At 37.4% G+C, this 13,257-nt stretch overlaps 1 protein-coding gene across 8 annotated transcripts in view; it reads left to right on the top strand.

Moving 5' to 3' along the window:
- The window catches only part of EP400 (E1A binding protein p400), a 65,905-nt gene that overhangs the window by 7,461 nt on the left and 45,187 nt on the right, over positions 1 to 13,257 (top strand). For 7 of the 8 annotated variants that reach the window (XM_054006675.1, XM_054006676.1, XM_054006672.1 and 4 more), the window contains 13 exons: positions 1,367 to 1,454; positions 1,859 to 1,966; positions 2,681 to 3,069; positions 3,390 to 3,692; positions 4,465 to 4,650; positions 6,448 to 6,588; positions 6,701 to 6,779; positions 7,041 to 7,093; positions 8,195 to 8,252; positions 9,402 to 9,491; positions 10,541 to 10,648; positions 11,413 to 11,606; positions 12,162 to 12,339. In XM_054006675.1, coding sequence (XP_053862650.1) covers positions 1,367 to 1,454; positions 1,859 to 1,966; positions 2,681 to 3,069; positions 3,390 to 3,692; positions 4,465 to 4,650; positions 6,448 to 6,588; positions 6,701 to 6,779; positions 7,041 to 7,093; positions 8,195 to 8,252; positions 9,402 to 9,491; positions 10,541 to 10,648; positions 11,413 to 11,606; positions 12,162 to 12,339 — 1,975 coding nt within the window. The remainder of the gene's footprint in view (positions 1 to 1,366; positions 1,455 to 1,858; positions 1,967 to 2,680; positions 3,070 to 3,389; positions 3,693 to 4,464; positions 4,651 to 6,447; positions 6,589 to 6,700; positions 6,780 to 7,040; positions 7,094 to 8,194; positions 8,253 to 9,401; positions 9,492 to 10,540; positions 10,649 to 11,412; positions 11,607 to 12,161; positions 12,340 to 13,257) is intronic. The other variant, XM_054006674.1, reaches the window with a different exon arrangement.

Below are 13,257 nucleotides of genomic sequence, written 5' to 3'. Positions count from 1 at the left end.
CAATATCGTTTTGTGTTCACTTTCTTGAGCTTTATTTAAATTGCACTTAGAGAACTTCAGAATGGTAAATTAATTCCTTTTTAAGGACTAGCATAATTTCCTCTTTTTAAAAAAAAAAAAAAAAAGAAAAGAAAGAAAGCTGTTAAGAGCTTTCTTTGGGTAACCGTTGTTTTTTGCATAGTTAATCTCATAATAGAGTCTGTGGTGATAGCACAGTTGCTAAAAGTGAAGACCTAACAATCTGGTTTGGAAATTCACACAAAAGAACTGTGCACCCATAAACTCTCCTAGACTTTAAGCCCTCACCAGCGATGCTGTGGAATAGCTGAGGGCCAAAAGAGCATGCAAATGGTCAGACAGACAACCCGCTTTACTTCAGAATTCCAATATCCATTTCACTAGCTGTGCCATTACGTTCTAGTAGTCAGCTGCTTATGTCTAGTAGCAAGCTGTAATAAAATAAATTTAAGTCCTGGATTCAGAGAAGTGGAGCTGAAATTTGCACCTGGGTTGAGATTTTTTTTATTCCACATTTTGATTCTGAGCAATTTTTTGGCCAAGTTAAACAGCTGACTCGTGGGGCTCAATCCTGAGGCATGCCAACCACCAGCTTCTGTTGAAGCCCACAGTGATGTTGGTGGCCTCTTGGTAAGCTTAAACTCTCTAAGATCCAAATTAACTTCATTCATGTGCTTTCCAAATATTTTGCATACAGAATTAAAGTTAGCCCTGCATACTGAATTTTTAAAATAAATAAATAAATTGTCTTTATTATATTTTACCATATTTGCAGGTTACTGATCCTAATAGTATGCAAGGGCTGTTTCTCCCAATCTATCTTGCCATATATTTAATTCTGTAGTGAGGTAAAATATTCAATTTTTGACATGACTGTTTTTTTTAATGCAGTAACAGTGTGATGATACATGCACTTAGTTGTAACATCATTGCAGCGTCAGTCAGATGGCAGGAGGGAGAGGTCTTGTATAAATGTAAATCCTTAATAGGAAAAGGAACACAGAAAAATAATGGCCAAGTCTTCTCCCACCCCATTTTCTAGTTTTAATAGCACTTTCCTTGAAACACAAAATTTTTAACACACACAACTGATTTCCTCTTCTTAGTTAGCATAATAATACTTGAAAGCTGAATAAAAGACTCTCAGGGTCACTTTATATAGCTTTGTTATAGGAGTATTTAAAAATTGCCAGAAGATATTGAACCAGTCTTACTTTTTAGAGTATACAATCATTTTGAAGAGCTAATAATACAAGTAGGTGTTCTTTGGATTCACTGTAACTTCATATGTTGTAAGGGAAACTGATGAGGTAGCTGAACTTTTATGATTTTTGGTTTTTTCTACTAGCAAACGCACACAGGGACTCCAGTAACGGGGACTGTGAATACCATAGAAATTGAAGCTTTTAAGAGACAGCAAGCACTTACTCCAGCAGGTATGTTGTTCTTCAACAATTTAAGTTTATTTGGAAGGAAAATAGAAGATCCACTACTGCATAATTATTGAAATGTAGCTTTGCCTCACTCTGGCAATTACCAGATCCTTTGGCCTATTTGTTGTGACTAGTATGGTGCAGTGTGTTCCACCTACAACAAATGGGACTGGATTTGGCAAGTGTAGAAATATTAACAAGTCTGTCATTTGGCTGAGGAAAGTGAAGTTGGCCACCTTGAAATATAAAGGAACTCTGCCCTTGGAGCATATTCCTCATGAATGCTACACATGTGTAGTAGAGTTGTAGCTTTCTGAGCTGATGTTGAAACCATGTGTAGTACTTTTGCTTTGTAAACTGAAACCATTCCATTATACCATGCCATAAATGGAATTTGAATATCACAGATTCGTCTAAGAGACCACGAATTGAAGTGGGCCGTCATGGGATGGTTTTTCAGCATCCAGGTGTGGCTTCAGGAGTTCCTCTACAACAGCTAATGCCAACGGCACAAGGTACTGTCACCACATGCCAATTGCAAATTAATTTAACAAGGAGATGTAAGTAATGGGACTAGAAACTTAGACTCCTAGTCTTCTGAGATCCTAGTTCCACCATAGACTTCTCCTTGTAAATTAATTCTTGGTATGCAATGCCTGGTTTGTTTAAGGAGCTGAGTGATGGGCTCCAGTGGTGCATGTGGGCATGGAAGTACATCACAAGTGCTGGTGCAAAATGGTTAGCTTAGGAGCTCTGGATCTAAACCAAGCGTTTGTGAAAAAAGTAGCTCCTACTTTGCCATATATGTGATAAATCTTGTTTTTACTTCATTACTGGTGTTAGTTCACTGACGGTCATTTTTGGTCCAACTGTGTTAATGTACAGCATCCTCCTTATATAACATTCAATGACTTTTGAGCTCCAGCTAACTCATAAATAGTTGAAAACCAATTAGGAAATCCAGAAGACAATTTAGTAAAGATAATGCATTTTATTGTAATTGATTCTTATTCAAAAAATGCTAGCTGCATTCCTTTGCATGATAGATTGTTTATTGTAATGGTGATTTATTTTTGTGATTGTGATGTGGTATTTTCAAAGTGATGGTATCTTATCGCCAAGTAAGTAACAAGTCAAAATGTGTTGGCTGTCTAACCGTTTTCTGGTTAAAGTAGTAAAGAACATTGATACTTAAAATTCACCTGTGCTGATTTCCTCTTGCTTTGCAGGTGGAATGCCTCCAACTCCTCAAGCAGTACAGCTCACTGGACAGAAACAAAGCCAGCAACAGTATGACCCATCCAAAGGTCCTCCTGTGCAGAATGCAGCAAGTTTACACACTCCTCCACCTCAGCTGCCGGGGAGGCTGCAACCTGCTAACGTCCCCATAACGTCTCTCCCCGCTGCATTGCAGCTTTCACAGCAACAGCCACAGATAGTAGAATCTCCAGCACAGCCCCAGATTCAGGTGAAGACCCAGCCCCAAAGTGTACCCATCACTTCTGCTCCACATAGCCAGCTCCCGACACCACTTCAACAGCAGGTACAGCCAGCACTCCATATACAAGGACAGACACCAACGCAAGTGTCCCAGCCGCAAGCTGCAATACAGCAACAGGTATATAAATATAAATGTTTGCCTGATGTGAAAAGCTTACTCCTAAAACAACTCTTGTTGCAATAACTGGGAGAATGACAGTAGTCTGTTCTTATTAATATGTGAAAGATGTTAAATGGCTGAAATTTTTAAACTCTACAAGACAAAATAAACTTATGTAGATGTAGCTTGTTGAGTAAAACAGTAAAGCATTTATAAAGCATTTTAAATGTTGAATTTCTAGTGGATTAAAGTTAGGTCAGCATTTGGCTGGCTAACACATTCTTCTGTAATGCAATGTTAGATAGTATCTGATTATAAAGTTCCTTATCTCACCACAGACTGTGACGCTGACACGACCCTCTGCAGATGCTGCCCAAACTTCTCAGCGTCTTACGGCAAATTCATTGCCACCCACCTCCTCTATTCCACCAGCAGCTCTCTCAGGCACAGCACCGCTTTCTTCGTACCCAGTACAGACAAACAGAACCTCTCCAGCAACTAACAAGTCACTGTCTCCTATTGCATCAAAACCCCCAGGCTTAGCCGTAACTGCAGCACCTAAAACACAGAGCCCAGCTCAGAATGCAGCAGTGTTACCGCAGGATAGCTCTCAAGACAAGCTTGCTGAGCAAGTGAAACTGGTAAGCTATTTTCTTTCGGAACTTAAAGACCACTAACATGAAGAAAGGTTACATTGTTGAGCTGTTAATACACACAGGAGAGTTCTAATTTTTATTTCTTGCATTTTTTGGTGGTTATATTTAATGGACTTCCAAAGAAGCTAGAGATAAAACTGCTAATGAAAGCAGTCTCCTTTGCTAAATGCATTTTTCTTTTTTGTATTTCCATAATATTGATCACATCTGATCACTCAAGATGTACTGTTGTGGTAAGATAACTTTTCTAGTAAAACTGAGCCAGGTCATTTGCCTCTTTAACAGGATCCTTGTAGATTTTGTTTCTCCTAACAGCTAAGGAGGATTTGTAGTGAAGTAGTCTTATCCTTTCTTATATTTTCTTTATATAGTAAAGCTCTGATTTCAGTAAAAAAGGATAGTTCAGTGTAGTTTCCATAGGTCTTGTAAGTTGATTGCTATGCTTTCATACGAAGTGTCTCTCTGTCTTGTGTTACAGAAGGCACTTTGTTGAATACAGTTTGAACTATTGTAATTCTTATTACAATTGAATCTCATTTAGTCTGTTAATTTTGGCACTTCAGTGCTATGTGCAGACTTGATTTGTTTCCCATGGTGTAGCATTAAATTTAAATGTAAAAATTGTTTATAATATTGGGACTTTATAACACTGTTGTTTTTTTTTAATTCAGCTACTATCATAGCTGCAGCCGGACAGAGGCATGTATTTGTACATGACGTATTTGTGGAGGGATATATATATTTTTGTTTTTGGTAGGAAAATCAAATCCATCAACGAATAGCAGAGCTGAGGAAGGAAGGCTTGTGGTCCCTGAGACGATTGCCCAAACTCCAGGAGGCCCCGAGACCCAAATCTCACTGGGATTATCTGCTAGAAGAAATGCAATGGATGGCAACTGATTTTGCTCAAGAGAGAAGGTGGAAGATGGTTACTGCTAAGAAGGTACTTTGAAATATGTTTTTGAAGAGAAATAACTGGTCTTGCTGTCAGCCATCTTTGTAACAATGTTATTGAAACACTGTATTTTGTCTAGTTATAGTAAAATCCTTATGTTTTTAGATGAAAGGGAGTGCAAAGAGCGTAAAGTATTGGCATTTCACCTAAATAATTGGCCTGATTTCCAGAAGTGTTGAGCACCTAGCATCTGCCATTGAATTTAGTGGCAAATGCTGCATTCTCAGCAGTTCTGAAAATCAGACCACTCATTTAGGTGCATCAGTAAGGATTTAGAATCCTAACGTTAGGGAAGTTTGAAAATTATGGCCATAGTGCGTGTGTCTCATATCAGCCACTCTCTCCCATCTAAAAATAAATATATAGCACTTTTATTACAAATAGATATATGTATTCTTTTGGGTGGTTAATACTTTGTTCAGTTCTGATCAACCCATCTCATAAAAATTACAGCAGAAATTGAAGGAATTCAGAGACGGGCAATGAAAATGAGGCATGAAGAGGTTTCCATATGAAGAGAGTGACAAAACTTTTAATTTAGTTAGGAGATTAATAAGAGGGAACCAGAATGAAGGGTATAAAATAATAATTAGTACAGAGTAGGTAAATCAAGTACTACTGTTTATCTGTACTCATAATACAAAAGTAAGGGAATAGTCGATACTGAAAGCTAAATGTGAAACTGATAAGGAAATGCATTAGTTATATATTTTTTTAAAAGCATACATTAGCCTTTAGAACATGCTGCCAGAAGATATTGTTGAGTAGAAGCATTTAGTAAAAGTTAAAAAAAAAAAAAAAAAAAAAAAAAAAAAAAGTAGACACTTCCATAGAAGAGAATATCCAAAGTTGTGACCGTTTGGTAAGTGCTTTTTTTTTTCCTTTTGTCTTTTTAAAGGACTGTAACCCTTAACACCTCAGTACATAAACTAACCACTAAGAGTGTGTGTACACATCAAAGAAAACCTGTGGCTGGCTGGTGCCAGCCAACTTGTGCTCATGCTGCAAGGCTGTTTTGTTGCTGAGTAGACTTCTGGGCTCGGGCTGGAGCCAAAGCTCTGGGGTCTTCCTACCTCCAGAAGTCTGCACGGCAGTAAAACAGCCCTACAGCCCAGGCCCTGTGATCCCGAGTTGGCTGCCACGGGCCAACCGCGAGTTTTTCTTTGTGTTAGATATAACCTTAGTGCCTGGGATAGGAAGAAACTTCCTGTCAGGGCGTTATTCCATGATTATCCATTCTGTTGATTCTTGAACATTCCTTTGAAGCATCTAGTACTGGCCTCTCTTGGGGTCAAGATATAGGATTATTAAGGACCACTGGTTTAATTCAGTATGTCATTTCCTATTCTGTATTTTAAATTGTTGTGAATTCAGATCCCTTCTCCTTACAGGCGATATCCTAATGCAGTGTACCACTTACCTTGTCGTTCAAAAATTTTAAATTATTTTAATTTATGTTTGAAATACTTATTTCACAAGGAAATTCTAAAATATGTTTTATAAATTATTCCAATAACCTGTTAGGACTTAATTTTGCATTAGTAAAGTAGCCTTAATGTAAATAAGACCATAATCTAGTAGACTTTTCTGTCTTTTTTTAATTTCATACCAGTTACTTTTCTGATATAGAAAGATAATAGAAATATTGAAAATTAATTACACCATAGGTGCACTGAAACTATGCTACAGTTAACATCTGGTTGATGGGTAAAAAGTCTAATTTTAAGAAATGTGGTGATGTATATTTTGAGGAAACCTCATTAAGAATCTAATGGTTTCTATTAGATGGTGAGAACTGTGGCTCGCTTCCATGAGGAAAAGAAACTTAATGAAGAGAGAGCCAGAAAAGAGGAACAAAACAAGTTAAGGCGCATTGCTGCCTCAATTGCTAGAGAAATAGAATACTTCTGGTCAAATATTGAACAGGTAAACTGTCCACTTCCTTAAAAAAAAAAAATATTTGACTGCAAGATTGTTTTAAAGTCTTTTTAAAATCTAGAGGCTCTAATCACATTTTTGTTGCAATTTTATATATTAGGTTGTTGAAATAAAACTGCAAATTGAATTTCAAGAGAAAAGGAAAAAAGCATTGAATTTAAGGAAAAGTTCAAACAAAGGTAATTGTGTTTCAGTTTATTAAAACTGGAGTGTAAATTCATGGCCCACCCTACGGTTTTTACATATTTGCATCCACTTACTCAAGTGTGGGGTCTCATCTTTTTGACAGTAGAAATCCAAATTGTGAATCATGGTATTTATTGTGTTTTACTGTTAGACTTTACTTATCTTGATGGTTTTTCTCATGGATGCAATTAAATGTTAACATAAGAAACACAAAGTTGCTGAGTGACTGTTGGATGTCTGTAATAATTTTCCAGGGAAAGATACAAAACCTACAGAAGACATTTCATTGGAAAAAGAAAGTGAGGTGGTAAGTCTCTTTTTTACTTGTTACAGAGTCTCAGATTTATTCTAAATTTTACTGCTTTTTATGAAATAATACTTTCTTTTTTGTCTGTTTCAAATAAACATTAAAGCTGCTCTTTTAGACTAACACACAAACTGACACTAAACAGATTTATGGAAGTTTAATGCTGAGTTTTTGGCCTTAAACAATTCACCATTGTGTGCAGGGGGGAAAACACAGTATGTTGTTAGGAACCATAAACCTTTGACATTTGAATGTTCTGAATTTTGTGTGTGTCTGAGATTGATAATATAATACTTTTTGAAAAAAGAAGAACAGGAGTACTTGTGGCACCTTAGAGACTAACAAATTTATTAGAGCATAAGCTTTCGTGGACTACAGCCCACTTCTTCGGATGCATATAGAATGGACTTGCATCCGAAGAAGTGGGCTGTAGTCCACGAAAGCTTATGCTCTAATAAATTTGTTAGTCTCTAAGGTGCCACAAGTACTCCTGTTCTTCTTTTTGCGGATACAGACTAACACGGCTGTTACTCTGAAATTTGAAAAAAGAGTTAATGTTTATCCAAGTATCAGAGGGGTACTGTTAGTCTGGATCTGTAAAAGCAGCAAAGAGTCCTGTGGCACCTTATAGACTAACAGACGTATAGGAGCATGAGCTTTCGTGGGTGAATTCTGAAGTGGGTATTCACCCACGAAAGCTCATGCTCCTATACGTCTGTTAGTCTATAAGGTGCCACAGGACTCTTTGCTCCAATGTTTATCCAGGAACCTATAAGGGCTTTGAAGTGGCCATTCTAGTGTTTATGGATGAAAAAGATGTTTGGATGTTTTTAAAGGGTGTATTATTTACCCAGTCACACATACAGGCTCTGATCCTACATCTCTGCAGCTGGACCTTTATATCTGCACAGAGTCTCATTGACATCAGTGGAATTCCACTCATGTGGATGCCTTTGATTGACTTTGGTCAACTTATTATACAAAATAGCTAGATTTAAGGAGGAACTGGATGGAGATTTAGCCTCCTCCTGTCCTAGAAGTCTTGTTTATATATTGGCTTTATATTCCATGGGTTTGAACATTTAAATTATTTAATGCTAGGGTTCACTGTCATCTGGAAGGAAAAGAAAGGCAAGCACATCCTTGACTGATGAGGAAGGTTAGTCACTTTTAAAAATTCTGTCTACAGTGCTTGGTGTATTTGTCTTTGGAAGTGTGGGTATGTATTTTATATATTTAAAAACTGAACACTAATTTTCAATCTGCTGATCCAAATACCCTGTATTTTCGCAACATAATTGCCAACCTTATCCGCTTCTCGGCAAAGATTAAATAGCAGAGTGAGGGAAGGTACTTCAGTGAGGTTTTATTACCAAGACTTCACTATTGTTACCTATTATACCCAATCCCTCCCTAAATGCCCAAGGAAAGAGATGAATAAACAGTTTGTGGTATTGGCTTCTTCCATTGTCTGCTCCTTATTTGTGAAAATACCAGCTGAATTGAGCAATAGTTTTCACTTTAAGAACAAAATAATATTAATAGAGACCTTTTTAGAAGCATAGATGCTGGTATTGCTAGAACTTGGGGGTGGAAGAAAATCTTCTCTTCTGGGTCAGTATATCTGATTATAATTTTCTCTCCTCCTCCTCTTTCCCACATCTCCCCAACCTCCAGGGGGGTTGCTATACTGGATCAGACTAGTGGTTCATCTAGTTTAATATCCTGTTTGACAGCATACAAGCTGCTTGAGAGGAAAAACTCCGGCAGTTGTGGGATAACCTGGCCCCAGGGAAAGTTTCCTACTAACACTCAAAAGTTCAAGGTTGACCTATGCCTTGAAGCATGAAGGATTCTATCCCTTCCAAACCTCTTTTGTTAAAAAGAAGGTATTGTAATTCTGGATATTCTTGTTGTTCATATAAATATCTAATCCTTTTTGGAAATCCTGCTAAGGTTCTCAGTGATATCCAGTTATAGTGAGATTCAGAGATGCCTAAATAGTGACTTGCATAGCTTCTTGAGCTGGTGAGATCTTACGAACCTGTACACCTCACTAGATCACAGATACGAAGGAATGGAGATGCTACAATCTATGTGACCACTATCCAAAGTTCAGCAATTACACTGAGACGAGGCTAGCTTAATGACCTTTCTCTCTTGCTAAATTCCACTGTGATATCCAATGCCTTTGACTTGGGAACAATCTCCAAAGCAGGCTTAAACTGGCAGATCTATCGGTCATACTCTGATTTTTTTTATAGTTGTTTAACTAAGCTGCCTTTATAAATGTGTGTTTTGGTGATAGTTGAAGATGAAGAGGAGACAATTGAAGAGCAGGAGGCTAAAGAAGGAAATATAAACCATCAAACTGAACTTTCTAATTTAGCCAAAGAAGGTAGGTATGTGGATTGCCTGTGGACACAAGTTTGCTACATATTGGTGGGGTTTGGAGTAAAATGTGAAAGTGTATAGTAATAACTATATTTGCAAATATGGTAGCCATCAAATGAATGTTTGTTTTTCAGAATGCATTCAACTTTCAAACCATGCATAGTTTGTATTCCTGTGTGTATTTTTTGTTGTTTTTAATAGTGGACTGTGATGCATGTTAGTGTTTATGGAGTGGTATGTGTAATGATTAGCTAATTCTTAAGTAATTTGGTTTGAAAAAGAGTTTCTGTGTAAATGTTTTTATTTAGATGTTGCTCCTATACAAACCCTACACTAAAAGGGTCCCATCCAAATCTCCAAGTGCCCTTGATATACAGTGAAAACACAAGAGCATTGGAGATGCAAATTAAAAATTGACTAACATGGCAGCACTTCTCCTTCTTCCCAACTACCATGATCACTGGTCACGTGAGCAATGCTGCTTAAAACCCTCCACAGCACTTTCCCATTAGATAGAAATTCCACTGGCCTCAGTGGCCTTGGCTCTTCACCAGTGCCTGCTCAACCAGAATGGCTTTGCTGGAAGGCTAGCAGATTTGGTCTATTTCAGATCTTGACAAGCTAAGCATCAGAGGGAAAGGGGCCTTTCCAGAGCACGCTGTGCCAGTAACCTCCTCCCTTTTGTAAAACTGTTCAGAGGCAGGTGCATGTCGCTGCTGCGCAAAATACCCCACAGAGATTGCCAATGTGCTTCAGTTTTGATATCTAACAAGCCTGCTGTTTTTAGTGCTGTGATTCTCCTAAGCAGTAACTGATTGTCAGATTATATAGTGGGTTTGTATTGTGGTAAGAACCTACTGGATTGAGCCTACTGACTTTAAAAATGTCGCTTTGCTTCCATCTGCTAATTATCTTTAAAATCAATTTCTGAACTGAGTACTGTGTAGATTACAACATATATCAAAGAATGCTTAATTATTAAAAAGTAATATTATTGATAACTGCTAGTTTTTAGTATTAATATCCTTGTGTTTGTTCTTCAATAACCTTCAGCTGAATTGCCTTTGGATGACTTAGTAAAGATGTACGAAGGTGCCTTTTCAGAGAATTTTCACTGGCCCCAGCCTAAGCCTGACAACAAAGAGGACACCAGTGAAGAAGGTAAATTTTATTTTTATTTTACTTTTGTTAGAAGAAACTACTAACATTCATTTTGAAATCAATTGATGGTTCATTGGGCTCATTTTATCAAGATGGTTCATGCTTTGGAGGAACAAACATAAAGTAAGTCACATCTGAAATTAATAAAAAGTACAGTACTGGTGTCTATGGGATTGTATGAAAGGAGGAATTGTCTTGTGGTTAAAGATCTGGAAAGGTGCTTGGGAACTGTGGGTTATATTCCAGGCACTGCAAAATATTTTCTGTATGATCTTGCACAAAGCATTTAATCTCTGTATATCAGTTCCCAATGTGTAAAATGAGGATAATACTTCCTAACGTACCTAACAGGAGTGTTGTGTGTATAAATCCAGTAACATTTGAAGATTATCAGAAACTATAGTGAGGGTAGCCATAGAAAAGCCTATAAATGAAGTATTATACGGTTGCATGCAGAGTGGTTACTTTTCTTATTATGTGTCATAGATCTCATTTGTCACAGAATTATGCATTCTGGGTTCAGTTTTAGGAAATTGGGAAATGCCAGAGGATTTCTTAGAGGGAGTGTAAAAACACATTTCTGTGCCAATGGCCCCTACAAGCTAGTTAATGTGAGCATTCAGAACATGGTGCTGCGCTTAACTTGATTTTCATTTTAGCTTGGCTAAACAGAAGATAATAGAAACAGTTAAAACAATTTAGTAACTTACTTCTGATGTTTTATGTCTGTGTGTAAAATAATCATCAACTTACATCTTATGTAGAATTGGAAGACCATACAGGAGACCAAGAAAGCCTTCAGAAGGAAGTGGTACTCATAGATTCACTTCTCAGCATTGATCAGCATAAGGGTGTAGAGAGAACAAATGCTGCAAAGAAACACACAAAAGACATAACAGAAGTTGCTGCAGCTGCGGAAGCACTGTTACCTAAAGGGAGTGCTCGTATCTTGACGGCGGTAAAGCTTCTCATTTTCCATTACAGCATGTGTTTGTGCATAAATATTATTTTTTTAAAGTGTAACTTTAAAACAGGAAATACTACATAAAGGAATGTCTTTTGTTTTAGCCAACATAATATTGGATGCAGCCTTGTACCCTGACTTAATGAGGGGAATAGGAATTGAAAGTATTGGGATTTCATTCCCCATTCTTCCAATGACTGGATCTTGGGCTTAGGCAATTCACTTAATTCCTCATTACTCAGTTTCTCCATCTGTAAAAGTGTATAGTACTTCATAGAGAGTGTTGTGAGGCTTAATTAATTATGAGTGGGTCAGAATCTTCTAAAAGGAATGCTAGAAGTAGAAAGCAAGAAGTGTTGCTGTTTCCTCAAGAAATTTTGCACCATTTTTAATAGATTTTATTTTTTTAACTATCAATGAATATTGAAATATCTTCATAATTGTGGAGTTATAAAAGGCAACGTTTGTTTACTTGCTTCCTTGAACTTAATCATACTCTAACCTTTGATCAAAAGCAGCAACATAAATGCATATATTCTTTTGGCACAGGTAAAATATAATACTCCATCTTTATTGTATGGGACTCTCAGAGAGTATCAGAAGATTGGGCTGGACTGGTTAGCAAAGCTATATAAAAAGAATCTCAATGGTATTCTGGCAGATGAGGCTGGGCTTGGCAAAACTGTGCAAGTCATTGCCTTTTTTGCACACCTGGCTAGTAATGAAGGTAAGCTAATTCTGCTGTTTCATGCAACTTTAATTTTAAGGTATACCAGCACTACCATTATAAATCACTATTTCGCCTGTTTACAGCTGTCCTGCAAATTTCTTGAAACTTTGCCGACAATTGTGGTGATTCCTTTTAAGAATATTGGCAAAAAGCTGGTAGTTTTAGTCACTTCTTGAGTAGCTACTAGAAGTGCTGTTCTCAAGCTCTCTTAAACTATCTCCTTTTGGTTAAGAAAAATGGTCAAGGTACTCAAAACACTCATCATTGTTTGATAATAAGCTGCATTATGTTATATAAGGGATTGTTGTTTCCTGGCTTCCTCTAAAATCTGCTTCAGAGTAGCAGCCGTGTTAGTCTGTACCCGCAAAAAGAACAGGAGTACTTGTGGCACCTTAGAGACTAACAAATTTATTAGAGCATAAGCTTTCGTGGGCTACAGCCCACTTCTTCGGATGCTTTATTTGCTGTGGTTTGCAAGAGGTAGTATTTATCTCCAGAAGTGGTGAAGGATGAGGTATTTATCAAGCTCTTTTGATGCCTGATTAAAGGTGCTGCAGAGCTGCAAACTATTATCTGTACTTTAATACATATTACTTACAATCCAAAAAGGATGCTAACTTCCCAAAGACTGCATCTGACATGTGCTGACCACATTCCTCAGATCTGCACAAGTCATTTCTAATATAGCTGCCATCTGGGTTTTTCAATTATAATCTGTGTTTTTTGTTTTAAGAAGTAGTGACACGTCCCAGTTGAAAAACAGTTGGGTTCATTAGGGGCAGAACTGTATATGCAGCACACTTAGTATTCTGGCAGCAAAACACACTATTCAGATACACTTAAGGTGGCTCGGGTATTAGATTAGATTTGCCGCTGTTGATAAAGGGGATGAAGAAGGGATAGGAGCCAGCTGCC

The sequence above is a fragment of the Malaclemys terrapin genome, chromosome 16, assembly GCF_027887155.1.
Source record: "Malaclemys terrapin pileata isolate rMalTer1 chromosome 16, rMalTer1.hap1, whole genome shotgun sequence".
Taxonomy (NCBI): domain Eukaryota; kingdom Metazoa; phylum Chordata; order Testudines; family Emydidae; genus Malaclemys; species Malaclemys terrapin.
This window is presented reverse-complemented; position numbering and strand designations above follow the sequence as displayed.